Consider the following 17,706-nt stretch of genomic DNA (forward strand, 5'->3'; position numbering starts at 1 on the left):
TCTGCCTGTCCTGACCCTGATCCTGCCCACTGTTCTGACCTTTCTGCCTGTCCTGACCCTGATCCTGCCCACAGTTCTGACCTTTCTGCCTGTCCTGACCCTGATCCTGCCCACTGTTCTGACCTTTCTGCCTGTCCTGACCCTGATCCTGCCCACTGTTCTGACCTTTCTGCCTGTCCTGACCCTGATCCTGCCCACTGTTCTGACCTTTCTGCCTGTCCTGACCCTGATCCTGCCCACAGTTCTGACCTTTCTGCCTGTCCTGACCCTGATCCTGCCCACTGTTCTGACCTTTCTGCCTGTCCTGACCCTGATCCTGCCCACAGTTCTGACCTTTCTGCCTGTCCTGACCCTGATCTTGCCCACAGTTCTAGCCTTTCTGCCTGTCCTGACCCTGATCCTGCCCACTGTTCTGACCTTTCTGCCTGTCCTGACCCTGATCCTGCCCACTGTTCTGACCTTTCTGCCTGTCCTGACCCTGATCCTGCCCACTGTTCTGACCTTTCTGCCTGTCCTGACCCTGATCCTGCCCACAGTTCTGACCTTTCTGCCTGTCCTGACCCTGATCCTGCCCACTGTTCTGACCTTTCTGCCTGTCCTGACCCTGATCCTGCCCACTGTTCTGACCTTTCTGCCTGTCCTGACCCTGATCCTGCCCACTGTTCTGACCTTTCTGCCTGTCCTGACCCTGATCCTGCCCACAGTTCTGACCTTTCTGCCTGTCCTGACCCTGATCCTGCCCACTGTTCTGACCTTTCTGCCTGTCCTGACCCTGATCCTGCCCACAGTTCTGACCTTTCTGCCTGTCCTGACCCTGATCCTGCCCACTGTTCTGACCTTTCTGCCTGTCCTGACCCTGATCCTGCCCACAGTTCTGACCTTTCTGCCTGTCCTGACCCTGATCCTGCCCACTGTTCTGACCTTTCTGCCTGTCCTGACCCTGATCCTGCCCACAGTTCTGACCTTTCTGCCTGTCCTGACCCTGATCTTGCCCACAGTTCTAGCCTTTCTGCCTGTCCTGACCCTGATCCTGCCCACTGTTCTGACCTTTCTGCCTGTCCTGACCCTGATCCTGCCCACAGTTCTGACCTTTCTGCCTGTCCTGACCCTGATCCTGCCCACTGTTCTGACCTTTCTGCCTGTCCTGACCCTGATCCTGCCCACAGTTCTGACCTTTCTGCCTGTCCTGACCCTGATCCTGCCCACTGTTCTGACCTTTCTGCCTGTCCTGACCCTGATCCTGCCCACTGTTCTGACCTTTCTGCCTGTCCTGACCCTGATCCTGCCCACTGTTCTGACCTTTCTGCCTGTCCTGACCCTGATCCTGCCCACAGTTCTGACCTTTCTGCCTGTCCTGACCCTGATCCTGCCCACTGTTCTGACCTTTCTGCCTGTCCTGACCCTGATCCTGCCCACAGTTCTGACCTTTCTGCCTGTCCTGACCCTGATCCTGCCCACTGTTCTGACCTTTCTGCCTGTCCTGACCCTGATCCTGCCCACTGTTATGACCTTTCTGCCTGTCCTGAACCTGATCCTGTCCACTGTTTTGACCTTTCTGCCTGTCCTGTCCCTGATCCTGCCCACTGTTCTGACCTTTCTGCCTGTCCTGTCCCTGATCCTGACCACTGTTCTACCCTTTCTGCCTGTCCTGTCCCTGATCCTGCCCACTGTTCTGACCTTTCTGCCTGTCCTGTCCCTGATCCTGCCCACTGTTCTGACCTTTCTGCCTGTCCTGTCCCTGATCCTGACCACTGTTCTACCCTTTCTGCCTGTCCTGTCCCTGATCCTGCCCACTGTTCTGACCTTTCTGTCTGTCCTGACCTTGATCCTGCCCACTGTTCTGACCTTTCTGCCTGTCCTGACCCTGATCCTGCCCACTGTTCTGACCTTTCTGCCTGTCCTGACCCTGATCCTGCCCACAGTTCTGACCTTTCTGCCTGTCCTGACCCTGATCCTGCCCACTGTTCTGACCTTTCTGCCTGTCCTGACCCTGATCCTGCCCACTGTTCTGACCTTTCTGCCTGTCCTGACCCTGATCCTGCCCACTGTTCTGACCTTTCTGCCTGTCCTGACCCTGATCCTGCCCACAGTTCTGACCTTTCTGCCTGTCCTGACCCTGATCCTGCCCACTGTTCTGACCTTTCTGCCTGTCCTGACCCTGATCCTGCCCACAGTTCTGACCTTTCTGCCTGTCCTGACCCTGATCTTGCCCACAGTTCTAGCCTTTCTGCCTGTCCTGACCCTGATCCTGCCCACTGTTCTGACCTTTCTGCCTGTCCTGACCCTGATCCTGCCCACTGTTCTGACCTTTCTGCCTGTCCTGACCCTGATCCTGCCCACTGTTCTGACCTTTCTGCCTGTCCTGACCCTGATCCTGCCCACTGTTCTGACCTTTCTGCCTGTCCTGTCCCCTATCCTGCCCACTGTTCTGACCTTTCTGCCTGTCCTGTCCCTGATCCTGACCACTGTTCTACCCTTTCTGCCTGTCCTGTCCCTGATCCTGCCCACTGTTCTGACCTTTCTGTCTGTCCTGACCCTGATCCTGCCCACTGTTCTGACCTTTCTGCCTGTCCTGACCCTGATCCTGCCCACTGTTCTGACCTTTCTGCCTGTCCTGACCCTGATCCTGCCCACAGTTCTGACCTTTCTGCCTGTCCTGACCCTGATCCTGCCCACTGTTCTGACCTTTCTGCCTGTCCTGACCCTGATCCTGCCCACAGTTCTGACCTTTCTGCCTGTCCTGACCCTGATCCTGCCCACTGTTCTGACCTTTCTGCCTGTCCTGACCTTGATCATGCCCACTGTTCTGACCTTTCTGCCTGTCCTGACCCTGATCCTGCCCACTGTTCTGACCTTTCTGCCTGTCCTGACCCTGATCCTGCCCACAGTTCTGACCTTTCTGCCTGTCCTGACCCTGCCCACAGTTCTGACCTTTCTGCCTGTCCTGAACCTGATCCTGCCCACTGTTCTGACCTTTCTGCCTGTCCTGACCCTGATCCTGCCCACAGTTCTGACCTTTCTGCCTGTCCTGACCCTGATCTTGCCCACAGTTCTAGCCTTTCTGCCTGTCCTGACCCTGATCCTGCCCACAATTCTAGCCTTTCTGTCTGTCCTGACCCTGATCCTGCCCACAGTTCTACCCTTTCTGCCTGTCCTGACCCTGATCCTGCCCACTGTTCTGACCTTTCTGCCTGTCCTGACCCTGATCCTGCCCACTGTTCTGACCTTTCTGCCTGTCCTGACCCTGATCCTGCCCACTGTTCTGACCTTTCTGCCTGTCCTGACCCTGATCCTGCCCACTGTTCTGACCTTTCTGCCTGTCCTGTCCCTGATCCTGCCCACTGTTCTGACCTTTCTGCCTGTCCTGTCCCTGATCCTGACCACTGTTCTACCCTTTCTGCCTGTCCTGTCCCTGATCCTGCCCACTGTTCTGACCTTTCTGCCTGTCCTGTCCCTGATCCTGCCCACTGTTCTGACCTTTCTGCCTGTCCTGTCCCTGATCCTGACCACTGTTCTACCCTTTCTGCCTGTCCTGACCCTGATCCTGCCCACAATTCTAGCCTTTCTGCCTGTCCTGACCCTGATCCTGCCCACAGTTATAGCCTTTCTGCCTGTCCTGATCCTGATCCTGCCCACAATTCTAGCCTTTCTGCCTGTCCTGACCCTGATCCTGCCCACAGTTCTACCCTTTCTGCCTGTCCTGACCCTGATCCTGCCCACTGTTCTGACCTTTCTGCCTGTCCTGACCCCGATCCTGCCCACTGTTCTGACCTTTCTGCCTGTCCTGACCCTGATCCTGCCCACTGTTCTGACCTTTCTGCCTGTCCTGAACCTGATCCTGCCCACTGTTCTGACCTTTCTGCCTGTCCTGTCCCTGATCCTGCCCACTGTTCTGACCTTTCTGCCTGTCCTGTCCCTGATCCTGCCCACTGTTCTACCCTTTCTGCCTGTCCTGTCCCTGATCCTGCCCACTGTTCTGACCTTTCTGCCTGTCCTGTCCCTGATCCTGCCCACTGTTCTGACCTTTCTGCCTGTCCTGTCCCTGATCCTGACCACTGTTCTACCCTTTCTGCCTGTCCTGTCCCTGATCCTGCCCACTGTTCTGACCTTTCTGTCTGTCCTGACCCTGATCCTGCCCACTGTTCTGACCTTTCTGCCTGTCCTGACCCTGATCCTGCCCACTGTTCTGACCTTTCTGCCTGTCCTGACCCAGATCCTGCCCACAGTTCTGACCTTTCTGCATGTCCTGACCCTGATCCTGCCCACTGTTCTGACCTTTCTGCCTGTCCTGACCCTGATCCTGCCCACAGTTCTGACCTTTCTGCCTGTCCTGACCCTGATCCTGCCCACTGTTCTGACCTTTCTGCCTGTCCTGACCCTGATCCTGCCCACTGTTCTGACCTTTCTGCCTGTCCTGACCCTGATCCTGCCCACTGTTCTGACCTTTCTGCCTGTCCTGACCCTGATCCTGCCCACAGTTCTGACCTTTCTGCCTGTCCTGACCCTGATCCTGCCCACTGTTCTGACCTTTCTGCCTGTCCTGACCCTGATCCTGCCCACAGTTCTGACCTTTCTGCCTGTCCTGACCCTGATCCTGCCCACTGTTCTGACCTTTCTGCCTGTCCTGACCCTGATCCTGCCCACTGTTATGACCTTTCTGCCTGTCCTGAACCTGATCCTGTCCACTGTTTTGACCTTTCTGCCTGTCCTGTCCCTGATCCTGCCCACTGTTCTGACCTTTCTGCCTGTCCTGTCCCTGATCCTGACCACTGTTCTACCCTTTCTGCCTGTCCTGTCCCTGATCCTGCCCACTGTTCTGACCTTTCTGCCTGTCCTGTCCCTGATCCTGCCCACTGTTCTGACCTTTCTGCCTGTCCTGTCCCTGATCCTGACCACTGTTCTACCCTTTCTGCCTGTCCTGTCCCTGATCCTGCCCACTGTTCTGACCTTTCTGTCTGTCCTGACCTTGATCCTGCCCACTGTTCTGACCTTTCTGCCTGTCCTGACCCTGATCCTGCCCACTGTTCTGACCTTTCTGCCTGTCCTGACCCAGATCCTGCCCACAGTTCTGACCTTTCTGCCTGTCCTGACCCTGATCCTGCCCACTGTTCTGACCTTTCTGCCTGTCCTGACCCTGATCCTGCCCACAGTTCTGACCTTTCTGCCTGTCCTGACCCTGATCCTGCCCACTGTTCTGACGTTTCTGCCTGTCCTGACCCTGATCCTGCCCACTGTTCTGACCTTTCTGCCTGTCCTGACCCTGATCCTGCCCACTGTTCTGACCTTTCTGCCTGTCCTGACCCTGATCCTGCCCACAGTTCTGACCTTTCTGCCTGTCCTGACCCTGATCTTGCCCACAGTTCTAGCCTTTCTGCCTGTCCTGACCCTGATCCTGCCCACAATTCTAGCCTTTCTGTCTGTCCTGACCCTGATCCTGCCCACAGTTCTACCCTTTCTGCCTGTCCTGACCCTGATCCTGCCCACTGTTCTGACCTTTCTGCCTGTCCTGACCCTGATCCTGCCCACAGTTCTGACCTTTCTGCCTGTCCTGACCCTGATCCTGCCCACTGTTCTGACCTTTCTGCCTGTCCTGACCCTGATCCTGCCCACAGTTCTGACCTTTCTGCCTGTCCTGACCCTGATCTTGCCCACAGTTCTAGCCTTTCTGCCTGTCCTGACCCTGATCCTGCCCACAATTCTAGCCTTTCTGTCTGTCCTGACCCTGATCCTGCCCACAGTTCTACCCTTTCTGCCTGTCCTGACCCTGATCCTGCCCACTGTTCTGACCTTTCTGCCTGTCCTGACCCTGATCCTGCCCACTGTTCTGACCTTTCTGCCTGTCCTGACCCTGATCCTGCCCACTGTTCTGACCTTTCTGCCTGTCCTGACCCTGATCCTGCCCACTGTTCTGACCTTTCTGCCTGTCCTGTCCCTGATCCTGCCCACTGTTCTGACCTTTCTGCCTGTCCTGTCCCTGATCCTGACCACTGTTCTACCCTTTCTGCCTGTCCTGTCCCTGATCCTGCCCACTGTTCTGACCTTTCTGCCTGTCCTGTCCCTGATCCTGCCCACTGTTCTGACCTTTCTGCCTGTCCTGTCCCTGATCCTGCCCACTGTTCTACCCTTTCTGCCTGTCCTGACCCTGATCCTGCCCACAATTCTAGCCTTTCTGCCTGTCCTGACCCTGATCCTGCCCACAGTTATAGCCTTTCTGCCTGTCCTGATCCTGATCCTGCCCACAATTCTAGCCTTTCTGCCTGTCCTGACCCTGATCCTGCCCACAGTTCTACCCTTTCTGCCTGTCCTGACCCTGATCCTGCCCACTGTTCTGACCTTTCTGCCTGTCCTGACCCTGATCCTGCCCACTGTTCTGACCTTTCTGCCTGTCCTGACCCTGATCCTGCCCACAGTTCTGACCTTTCTGCCTGTCCTGACCCTGATCCTGCCCACAGTTCTGACCTTTCTGCCTGTCCTGACCCTGATCCTGCCCACTGTTCTGACCTTTCTGCCTGTCCTGACCCTGATCCTGCCCACAGTTCTAACCTTTCTGCCTGTCCTGATCCTTCCTGACTCTGGATTAGGCCTTTCTGCCTGTCCTGACCCTGATCCTGCCCACTGTTCTGACCTTTCTGCCTGTCCTGACCCTGATCCTGCCCACTGTTCTGACCTTTCTGCCTGTCCTGACCCTGATCCTGCCCACTGTTCTGACCTTTCTGCCTGTCCTGACCCTGATCCTGCCCACTGTTCTGACCTTTCTGCCTGTCCTGACCCTGATCCTGCCCACTGTTCTGACCTTTCTGCCTGTCCTGACCCTGATCCTGCCCACTGTTCTGACCTTTCTGCCTGTCCTGATCCTGCCCACTGTTCTGACCTTTCTGCCTGTCCTGACCCTGATCCTGCCCACTGTTCTGACCTTTCTGCCTGTCCTGACCCTGATCCTGCCCACTGTTCTGACCTTTCTGCCTGACTCTGATTTCGTTTACAACCCTTTGCCTGCCCCTTGTACTATAATAAACTCTGAGACTCATACTATCCGCCTCCTGTGTCTGCATCTGGGTCTTAGCCTGAGCCGTGACACCATGTATCTTTCTTAGATTGTCATGTTTCCCCCACAGCTCTCTCTGCTGGGGTCTCTTGATTGGGCCAATACTGACTGTGAATTTACAATTATCCCCACCTGTGAGGTCTTCTTGTTGTGACAGTGATTGTCATTGCCTTGCACGCTGAAGAAGGGCTCATACTGTATGTCAATTTAAGTTTATTTACTGGAGGGCTGTCCTATTTCTGTTCTTTGGATAATATACCAGGATCCAGCACCCGATTTAAGTTTATAAGGTAGAGTCAAACACGTTTTTTATCTTTTCGTTGTCCAGTATTGTGCAATGTTGGCATAGCAATCAAAGACACATTCTTACATTACTACACAATGGAAAGCCTGATCTTCTGGTCCTCAAGTCAACTACAGGTGAGCAATTCCTACAATTGGCCAGTGCATGCCTGCATGGGGGAAGACTGGGAGTATGACTATCATTAATCAAATCAAATGGCTAATCTACTTAAAGGAATACTTCAAGTTTTTTGCAATTAGCCCTTAATCTACTTGCCAGACTCAGATTAAATTGTGGATACTATTTGTATGTATCTGTGTCCAGTATGAAGGAAGTTAGAGGTACAGTAGTTTCACAAGCCAGTGCTAACTAGCGTTAGTGCAATAACACCCATAGAATTCCAGTCGTGGCACTAAGGCTATTTAGCACTGGCTTGTAAAACGAGCTAACTTCCTCTAACATGCTCGGCTCTCTACCCGCTAGGCTACCTGCCATATGAAATCTGTTCAAAAATAATAAAAAAGTCCATCTGACTGTGGGGAAGTAGATAAAGGACCTCATTGCCAAAATCCCAAAGTATCCCTTTAGGAGAAACCCTGAGCCTGCTTTGCTTTGCATTGTATAAAGTGGAAAGGAAGAGGACCATCTTTATATTAGATTGAAGGAAATAAGAATTATAGTCCAGTAAAACCCATGAACTATTAAATGGTGCCCTGATGTAACCCGTGCACTTCAGAGTAGTGAAAACGACCCACAATACATACATAATCTCCATGACTACATTCTCATACCACATATTACGTCTGGAGACTATCACTGACTCAAATCATATCAAATCAAATTGCATTAGTCACATGCGCCGAATAGACCTTACAGTGAAATGCTCACTTACGAACCCCTAACCAACAGTGCAGTTTAAAAAAATATGGATAAGAATAAGAAATAAAAGATCATTCATTCATATATACACAATAAATACATATCTCAATGAGGGAATTGCTATCCTATAGTCAGATCTAGACACGGAATCATTTAAAGGTACAGTTCAAATGCAGAAAACATTTTTACTTGTCATTTTTATGTAGCTTATCTGTTGAGGCTTACCTTTATGTGTTTTGAGTGCTCCCAGTTCCAGAACACAGAACAACAGAGACAATTCCAGATTGAAAGAGATGTGTGTTGATAGAAAATCAGATGAATAGAGATGATAAATCAGAGCTATCACTTCTCCCTCTCATTTTCCACTTGTGTTCTCACTCTCTCCCTGCTTCCCTTTGTGTTGTACAAATGTGGGTAATAGTTTCAGTTTCGGTTTACAAGAGGCAATATATCCCACACAATGAGCGATAAAGACCAATAGAGCTAGATAAAAAGTGATAAAGACCAATAGAGCTAGATGAAAAGTGATAAAGACCAATAGAGCTAGATAAAAAGTGATAAAGACCAATAGAGCTAGATAAAAAGTGATAAAGACCAATAGAGCTAGATAAAAAGTGATAAAGACCAATAGAGCTAGATAAAAAGTGATAAAGACCAATAGAGCTAGATAAAAAGTGATTAAGACCAATAGAGCTAGATGAAAAGTGATAAAGGCCAATAGAGCTAGATGAAAAGTGATTAAGACCAATAGAGCTAGATGAAAAGTGATAAAGACCAATAGAGCTAGATGAAAAGTGATTAAGACCAATAGAGCTAGATGAAAAGTGATAAAGACCAATAGAGCTAGATAAAAAGTGATAAAGACCAATAGAGTTAGATAAAAAGTGATTAAGACCAATAGAGCTAGATGAAAAGTGATTAAGACCAATAGAGCTAGATGAAAAGTGATAAAGACCAATAGAGCTAGATGAAAAGTGATAAAGTCAGAGAGGTATAAAGCTTGCTCTAAACAAATTCCACAGAGAGGGGTTGATGTACTGCACTAGGTAACAGTAGTGGAACAGGGAGTGGAGGAAGAGGCATGGGTGTTGTTATAACCCAACATATCACTGTTTTAATATACTGCTACAGCTGTCTTAATGAACATCTCTGATTAACCATACAGTATGTGTTCTTATGATAAACTGTTCGGGAGGTGATTTAACACGTTCCGGTCAACCCACCTCTCTCCAGTCTACTCACACCTACTCACACTCACACCTGTTGTTACACAGCACATCACAGCCAGTACAGTACCTATCCAGGTGTGGACTTCTGTATGAGATTCATATTAAACAGGGGTGTCAATTGGATATGGCCATACACTAGCTCAACACAAACTATTTAAAATAGGCAACTAAAATCATTCCAATCCCGATTCAAAGGCAAATGCAGTTTAGCAGTGTCAGCTGGTCTGATTTGAATACCATGCGGACACCTGGGAGGCGAAGGCTGTTTGTGTGGCTGGCAACTGGCTGGGTTTGTGGAGAGCAGAGATCTGTATACGATGACGAAATGCTTACATGTATGTCTCCACACTAACAACGGGAGTCTTCCCAAAGGTGCGAAGGCAGGCGACAAGTTTAGTTCCAAAATAACCCCATAGAAACGCATTGGGATCAGTTTGGTCTGATTTTGGTGATAATGAAACCTCTCGTTTAGCTCTTCCTCTCTGTAGAGAGCCGCATCAACACAGCTGCATGAAACCGCAGGACTTTTTCTCAGCACATTGCAGAGGTAGCTAAAGACAGCTGTAGTAGATGGCATAGTCTATGTAACTGCTGTTTGACTTGACATTATACGAAACTATAGTTCTAATCCCGGTGCTGAGCTAGTGCGTAGCAGGCTAATTGTTGTATGACGTGTTTGTAGAATGTTAAATCCCCTATTTCCTGAGGTGAAGGAAGCTACAGCGACAAGGTGATCATGGCTGGAGACAATTGAACTTGTTTTCCTCTTTTCCGAGAAAATAAAGCAAATGTCCAATTCATGAATCAAATTGAAATGTATCCCCTTGATGGATTGGACCCCGACCGTATTATGTCAGGAAGAGCCTGTGGTGTGTGTGTGTGTGTGTGTGTCCACATGTGGGTGGCTTTCTGTATGCGTTTGTCTGTGTATGAAGGAGTTCATAAACCAGCCAGATCAGCCGTGATAAAAGACACAATTCGACATCCATCCATGCCTGAGGATGTGGGAGGTGACGTGGAAACCGGCCACTAGGGGCAACAGTGAACGCTATTACCTTCAGGTAGGTTTCGTAGGGCGTTGTGCATGGGGATGCGTAAGCATCTGCCTCTGTTTCAGAAGGTTGCATGTTCGAATCCAGAAAAAGAAACCTTTAAAAATCAGAGTTAATGCCTGACCTTAAACACTTTGACATTTGGAACTGAAGTGTGAGAAACATGGATGAACTCTGACGTGAGACAGGCCATAAACAGAAGTATGCCAAAGGTTCATGCATATTTTATTCAAGAGTAAAAAAGTGGTTTGTCCCATGGGGCATGCTTACAGTTTGTGTAATAAAGGAGTCCGAGAGAGAACCATGGCACAAACTATATGGCACGAGGTCTCCGGTAAGTTCACCTCTCAAAATAAAGCACAATGAGACCAAACAAGGATCAGCAAAACGCAAGAGCAATTAGCAGAGAGCTTAAGAATAATGTTAATTGTAAATATAATAATGATAATATTAAATAACAAGAATATAATTTAAGAATTATGATTAGAGAATACACTTTTCCTTTAAAATGTTTGAGACAACTTCTGTAACTGTGTCTGCTTTTACAGATGAGTTTACCATGCAATCATGCTTTGGCTGCCTGAATGGAAGTCTGTCTTTTTATAGTACGGTTCTTCATTCACACTATTGTACACTCTTAGAAAGAAAGGTGCTATCTAGTGCCTAAAAGGGTTCTTTGGCTGTCCCCATAGGAGAACCCTTTGAAGAACCCTTTTTGGTTCCAGGTAGAACCCTTCTGAATTCCATTTAGAACCCTTTCCACAGAGGGTTCTTTCTACATGGAACCCAAAAGAGTTCTACCTGGAAGCAAAAAGGGTTCCACCTGGAACCGAAAAGGGTTCTCCTATAGGGACCACCGAAGATCCGTTTTGGAACCGTTTTTTTCTAAGTGTAGGTTTCAAAACAACTCCTGCACATCAGAGAAGAGAGGAGCGATAGAGTCACAACGCATGGCACCTCATACAAACGTCTAGTCTGTACAGCATCAATATAAAACAACACATTAACTCATAATACAGTCATGAAAAAACTCAAATGAAATAAAAAACGAAATCGCAAAATAAAATAAAAACTGGAAAATGTTTTTTTCACAAATAAATATCATCCCTTAGTTAATTTGAAACAAGAAGATAAAAATAACTTACCATACTGAAACACGGCACAAATAGAATTTCACATTATTATTATCAAATAACTTAATTGCATGCACTGATGCGTTTATAAATGCTTTACAAATAAATAACCTTCTGTTAGTCACTGTTCACACTCAGCCAAAAACACCATTTCATTTTCAAAGTAGAACAAAACAGCATATATAGTGACTTACTCCAGTTACAGCCGACTCAGGTTATAGGCAACTGGACAGCACATAAGAGGACACCATCGAAATGGAATGCATAGAACAGACTTCACTCATGCTGATTCTGATTGCATGCCAACAAAACAGCCAATCATAGTTGTTTGTACATTTCAATCTCTGATACAGGTGTCCATTCTATGCTTTCTATTTCTATGATTAACTTGGCAGCAATAGAACATAGAAGTGTAGATAGTCCCAGCAAGTAAAATATGTAAAAGTGGTAAAAAGTTGTCCTTAAAACTGAAATAAGATCAGTTTTGGAAATCATCTGACTTGGCAGCAATAGAACATAAGAGTGGAGCAGACAGACATTGCCCCTAAAACTGTTGAACGATCAGTTTTGTTTATCTGACTTTAGAGGCAGCGTCTACCTGGGGTGTAGTGAGTGTACTGTGAACCTCAGAACTGGCTAACTGGCCAGTGGAGCATATTGGCTTTATAGGATGGAGAACACTCAGGTAATAAGACTGCATTTTGAACCTTCTGACAACTTCATCTTTTCCTTGAAGTTAATAAATAGTATGCTTAATTTCAATGTCCTGTTATTATCATATAGTACTAGTAGCAAAACATATTGGAAAGCACTACCATGTATGTTTGCAGATGAAAATGGCATTCAAATTTCACACGCAGATGCAAACGCATACACCAATAAATTCACAGCCGCCATGACAACTATCCATCTCCCTATCTAGATATCTTATCAAATAAAATGAATGAGGTAAACCACCGACAGGGCTGACACAACTTCCTGTTTTAAAATGAGAAGAGGAAACTGTAAATCACGGACAGGTAGTACCTCCACCGCATGTCACCTTAGCCCCCGTCGACCTCTCACCTACATGCCTCCACTCCCCACCCTTCCCCTGTCCCAACATAACAGAAAGATAACATCTGTCCCCCAGTCAGCTCCATCCTCCCTCTGTCCCCAACATAACAGAAAGGTAACATCTGTCCCCCAGTCAGCTCCACCCTCCCTCTGTCCCCAACATAACAGAAAGGTAACATCTGTCCCCCAGTCAGCTCCACCCTCCCTCTGTCCCCAACATAACAGAAAGGTAACATCTGTCCCTCAGTCAGCTCCACCCTCCCTCTGTCCCCAACATAACAGAAAGGTAACATCTGTCCCCCAGTCAGCTCCACCCTCCCTCTGTCCCCAACATAACAGAAAGGTAACATCTGTCCCCCAGTCAGCCCCACCCTCCCTCTGTCCCCAACATAACAGAAAGGTACCATCTGTCCCCCAGTCAGCCCCACCCTCCCTCTGTCCCCAACATAACAGAAAGGTACCATCTGTCCCCCAGTCAGCCCCACCCTCCCTCTGTCCCCAACATAACAGAAAGGTACCATCTGTCCCCCAGTCAGCCCCACCCTCCCTCTGTCCCCAACATAACAGAAAGGTACCATCTGTCCCCCAGTCAGCCCCACCCTCCCTCTGTCCCCAACATAACAGAAAGGTAACATCTGTCCCCCAGTCAGCCCCACTACACAATTAGAACAGAACATTATCTCTTTGTTTTGCATTGGAGTGTTCCAGAACGTCCAGTAGAGTGTTCCGTAGTGTAGTGTGGTCAGGTGGTCAGGTCAGGGGTCGGTAGTAGTGTGTGACCAGGTCAGGGAGTGATGGAACCTGCAGTACAGTTTGTCCGATAGGAGGTCTGATCCATCCATGGCACAGTCTTGTCAAACGGGTAGAGAGAAGGGCTGGGGAGCAACAGGCCAGGGGAGGCGGAGGAGGATGGTGTGTGTACCATTACTGTGTACGTGTAGGTCTATATGTTGACTGTGTGTTCTGTATGATCCTTGTTTAAGTGCATGTCTAAGTATGTTTGTGGGTATGTACTTTATATCTGTGTGTATTAGTGTTTATGTATAAATGTGTGTATGTGTGGGTATGTACTTTATATATGTGTGTATTAGTGTTTATGTATAAATGTGTGTATGTGTGGGTATGTACTTTATATATGTGTGTATTAGTGTTTATGTATAAATGTGTGTATGTGTGGGTATGTACTTTATATATGTGTGTATTAGTGTTTATGTATAAATGTGTGTGTGTCCATCACTGTATATTGCTGTTGTTGTCGGTGCCGTTGGGCTCCCCCATGTTCATGCGGCCCATGGAGACACCCACACTGTTGACGGCATCACGGCGGGGGGGCATGCGCTCGTTGATCCGGTCCAGACCCTTGGCCTCCGCAAAGCTATTGATCTTATGTTGAGGAGAGAAGCCTCGGATCGCTGGGGAGGCAGACCACAACTCAGTTACAGACTCATCTAATACACACACACATATCCTCACGCTCATGTAATACACACACAATGTAGTTACAGTGCACTTGCTACCAGGGTTGAGGTGAATTCCATTTCAATTCCAGTCAATTCAGGGAGGTACACTGAAATTCCATTTCCAAATCTCTTCAATGCTTAAAGAACATTTAGAATTTGGTTTACTTTCTGAATTGGCTGAAATTTAAATGGAATTGATCCCAACCCTGCTGCTACATACAAGATAAGCAATCCCTACACACGATAACCAGTTTAGTGCACGATAAGAAATTCCTACACATGATAACCAGTTTACTGCACGGTAAGAAATTCCTACACACGATAACCAGTTTACTGCACGATAAGAAATTCCTACACACGATAACCAGTTTAGTACATGATAAGAAATTCCTACACACGTGAACCAGTTTAGTACATGATAAGAAATTCCTACACACGTGAACCAGTTTAGTACATGATAAGTAATTCCTACAGACGATAACCAGTTTAGTACATGATAAGAAATTCCTACACACGATAACCAGTTTTGTACATGATAAGTAATTCCTACACACGATAACCAGTTTAGTACATGATAAGTAATTCCTACACACGATAACCAGTTTAGTACATGATAAGTAATTCCTACACACGATAACCAGTTTAGTACATGATAAGTAATTCCTACACACGATAACCAGTTTAGTACACGATAAGTAATTCCTACACACGATAACCAGTTTAGTACATGATAAGAAATTCCTACACACGATAACCAGTTTAGTACATGATAAGAAATTCCTACACACGATAACCAGTTTAGTACATGATAAGAAATTCCTACACACGATAACCAGTTTAGTACACGATAAGTAATTCCTACACACGATAACCAGTTTAGTACACGATAAGAAATTCCTACACACGATAACCAGTTTTGTACATGATAAGTAATTCCTACACACGATAACCAGTTTAGTACATGATAAGTAATTCCTACACACGATAACCAGTTTAGTACATGATAAGAAATTCCTACACACGATAACCAGTTTAGTACATGATAAGTAATTCCTACACACGATAACCAGTTTTGTACATGATAAGTAATTCCTACACACGATAACCAGTTTAGTACATGATAAGTAATTCCTACACACGATAACCAGTTTAGTACATGATAAGTAATTCCTACACACGATAACCAGATTAGTAGAAGATTAGCTCGACATAAAGACTGTAGTGGTCCTGTGTTTTTTTACAATGTGGTCTATCATGGAACATCACATTTCCAATGCAAAACTCCACAGGCTCCATACAGCACATGTTGTACCAAAACCAAATAGCAGGGGTTGTGTAGGGACCATGTATTTGTCTAGGGACGATGTATTTGTCTAGGGATGATGTATTTGTGTAGGGACCATGTATTTGTCTAGGGACCATGTATTTGTGTAGGGACGATGTATTTGTGTAGGGACGATGTATTTGTCTAGGGACGATGTATTTGTCTAGGGATGATGTATTTGTGTAGGGACGATGTATTTGTCTAGGGACGATGTATTTGTCTAGGGATGATGTATTTGTGTAGGGACGATGTATTTGTCTAGGGACGATGTATTTGTCTAGGGATGATGTATTTGTGTAGGGACGATGTATTTGTCTAGGGACCATGTATTTGTGTAGGGACAATGTATTTGTGTAGGGACGATGTATTTGTCTAGGGACCATGTATTTGTCTAGGGACCATGTATTTGTGTAGGGACGATGTATTTGTGTAGGGACCATGTATTTGTCTAGGGACCATGTATTTGTGTAGGGACCATGTATTTGTGTAGGGACCATGTATTTGTCTAGGGACCATGTATTTGTGTAGGGACCATGTATTTGTGTAGGGACCATGTATTTGTCTAGGGACCATGTATTTGTCTAGGGATGATGTATTTGTGTAGGGACGATATTAGAGTTATCGTAGGGTCAGATTCCTCCCCCAGCCAACACACACTCATGATTAGTCACTTTGTCGTACTGTGGTGGGTGGTGTGTGTGGAGTGTGTGTGCCTGTGTGGAATGTGTCTGGGGGAAGTCTGTGTGAGGCAGTGTGTGCGTGTGTGTGTGTGTGTGTGTGTGTGTGTGTGTGTGTGTGTGTGTGTGTGTGTGTGTGTGTGTGTGTGTGTGTGTGTCTGGGGGAAGTGTGTGTGTGTGTGTGTGTGTGTGTGTGTGTGTGTGTGTGTGTGTGTGTGTGTGTGTGTGTGTGTGTGTGTGTGTGTGTGAGGCAGAGAAAGAATAAGAGTCATGCTTCACCATGAGCAGTGCTGTTAGAAGAGCTCAATGCATTGTGGGTAAGTGTATGGCGTAGATGGGTCACCATGCCTCATCCCCCCTCTTTCATTCTCTCACACACACACTCACTCTAATTGTTGATGAATGAGGGGAATTTACCTTCTGAGTCCTCAACAGGATCGATGGCTTCAATGGCCTCAATGGTAGCTGAGGATGGAGAGAGAGAGAGAGAGAGAGAGAGAGGAAGGAAGGAAGGAAGGAAGAGAGAGAGAGAGAGAGAGAGAGAGAGAGAGAGAGAGAGAGAAAGTGAGAAAGTGAGAGAAGGGTGAGGGTTATTCATGCAAAACCCTCACAGCAGCACTGCAGCCTTCAGTGCTGAGGGTGTCTGGTGTTAGCACATTCATTAGCTAGCGTTAGCTCACACACACATATACCAGGCTATAAGTACTATTAGCTGTAGTGTGGTGAGGAGTGACAGAGTGATTGACAGAGGACAAACATGGAATAGAGGTAGAGAGAGCGTTAGAGAGGCAGAGCGAGGCAGAGAGAGGGGCAGAGCGAGAGAGCGAGAGAGAGGCAGAGCGAGAGAGCGAGAGTGAGGCAGAGCGAGCGAGAGAGAGGCAGAGCAAGCGAGAGAGCAAGAGGCAGAGCGGCAGAGCGAGAGAGACGCAGAGCGAGAGAGTGAGGTAGAGCGGCAGAGCGAGAGAGGCAGAGCAAATTAGTGTGTGTGTGTGTGTGTACTCACCGCTCTGCAGAGTCTGCTTGCCTCCAGACAGAACTCCGCTGGGCAGCATGCCAGTGGGTGTCAGTCCCTTCAGGGTCAGTACGTTCTCACTCTCCTCCCTAAAACACACACACACATACATTAGAAACGAACATACACAGTCTCACATGCTTCTACACACATTCAGACACTTGCAGTGCCTTGCAAAAGCATTGATCCCCCTTGGCATGAAGTGAAATGAAAAAAATTACTTTCATAAAAAATTAAAACCTGAAAAGTGGTGTGTGCATATGTATTCACCCCCTTTGCTATGAAGCCATAAATAAGATTGCAGAAGTCATATTATTAGTTACATTTTATTATTTTTAAATTTTTATTTCACCTTTATTTAACCAGGTAAGCCAGTTGAGAACAAGTTCTCATTTACAACTGCGACCTGACCAAGATAAAGCAAAGCAGTGTGACACTAACAACAACACACATGGAATAAACAAATGTACAGTCAATAACACAATAGAAAAGTCAACATACAGTAAAGTATATAAAGTCCACATATGTGCAATCTAAGTGCCACATAATCTGTCAC

The 17,706-nt window shown here is 47.4% G+C and overlaps 1 protein-coding gene across 4 annotated transcripts in view; it reads right to left on the reverse strand.

The window, feature by feature from the left end:
• Positions 1–13,277: 13,277 nt before the first annotated feature.
• Positions 13,278–17,706, reverse strand: part of LOC115118654 (protein phosphatase 3 catalytic subunit alpha-like) — a 41,951-nt gene continuing 37,522 nt past the window's right edge. For 3 of the 4 annotated variants that reach the window (XM_065019840.1, XM_065019841.1, XM_065019843.1), the window contains one exon: positions 16,610–17,239. In XM_065019840.1, coding sequence (XP_064875912.1) covers positions 16,810–17,239 — 430 coding nt within the window. In that variant the 3' untranslated portion in view covers positions 16,610–16,809. The other variant, XM_065019842.1, reaches the window with a different exon arrangement.

This window comes from Oncorhynchus nerka, linkage group LG6 (genome assembly GCF_034236695.1).
Source record: "Oncorhynchus nerka isolate Pitt River linkage group LG6, Oner_Uvic_2.0, whole genome shotgun sequence".
In the NCBI taxonomy this organism is placed as follows: Eukaryota; Metazoa; Chordata; class Actinopteri; order Salmoniformes; family Salmonidae; genus Oncorhynchus; species Oncorhynchus nerka.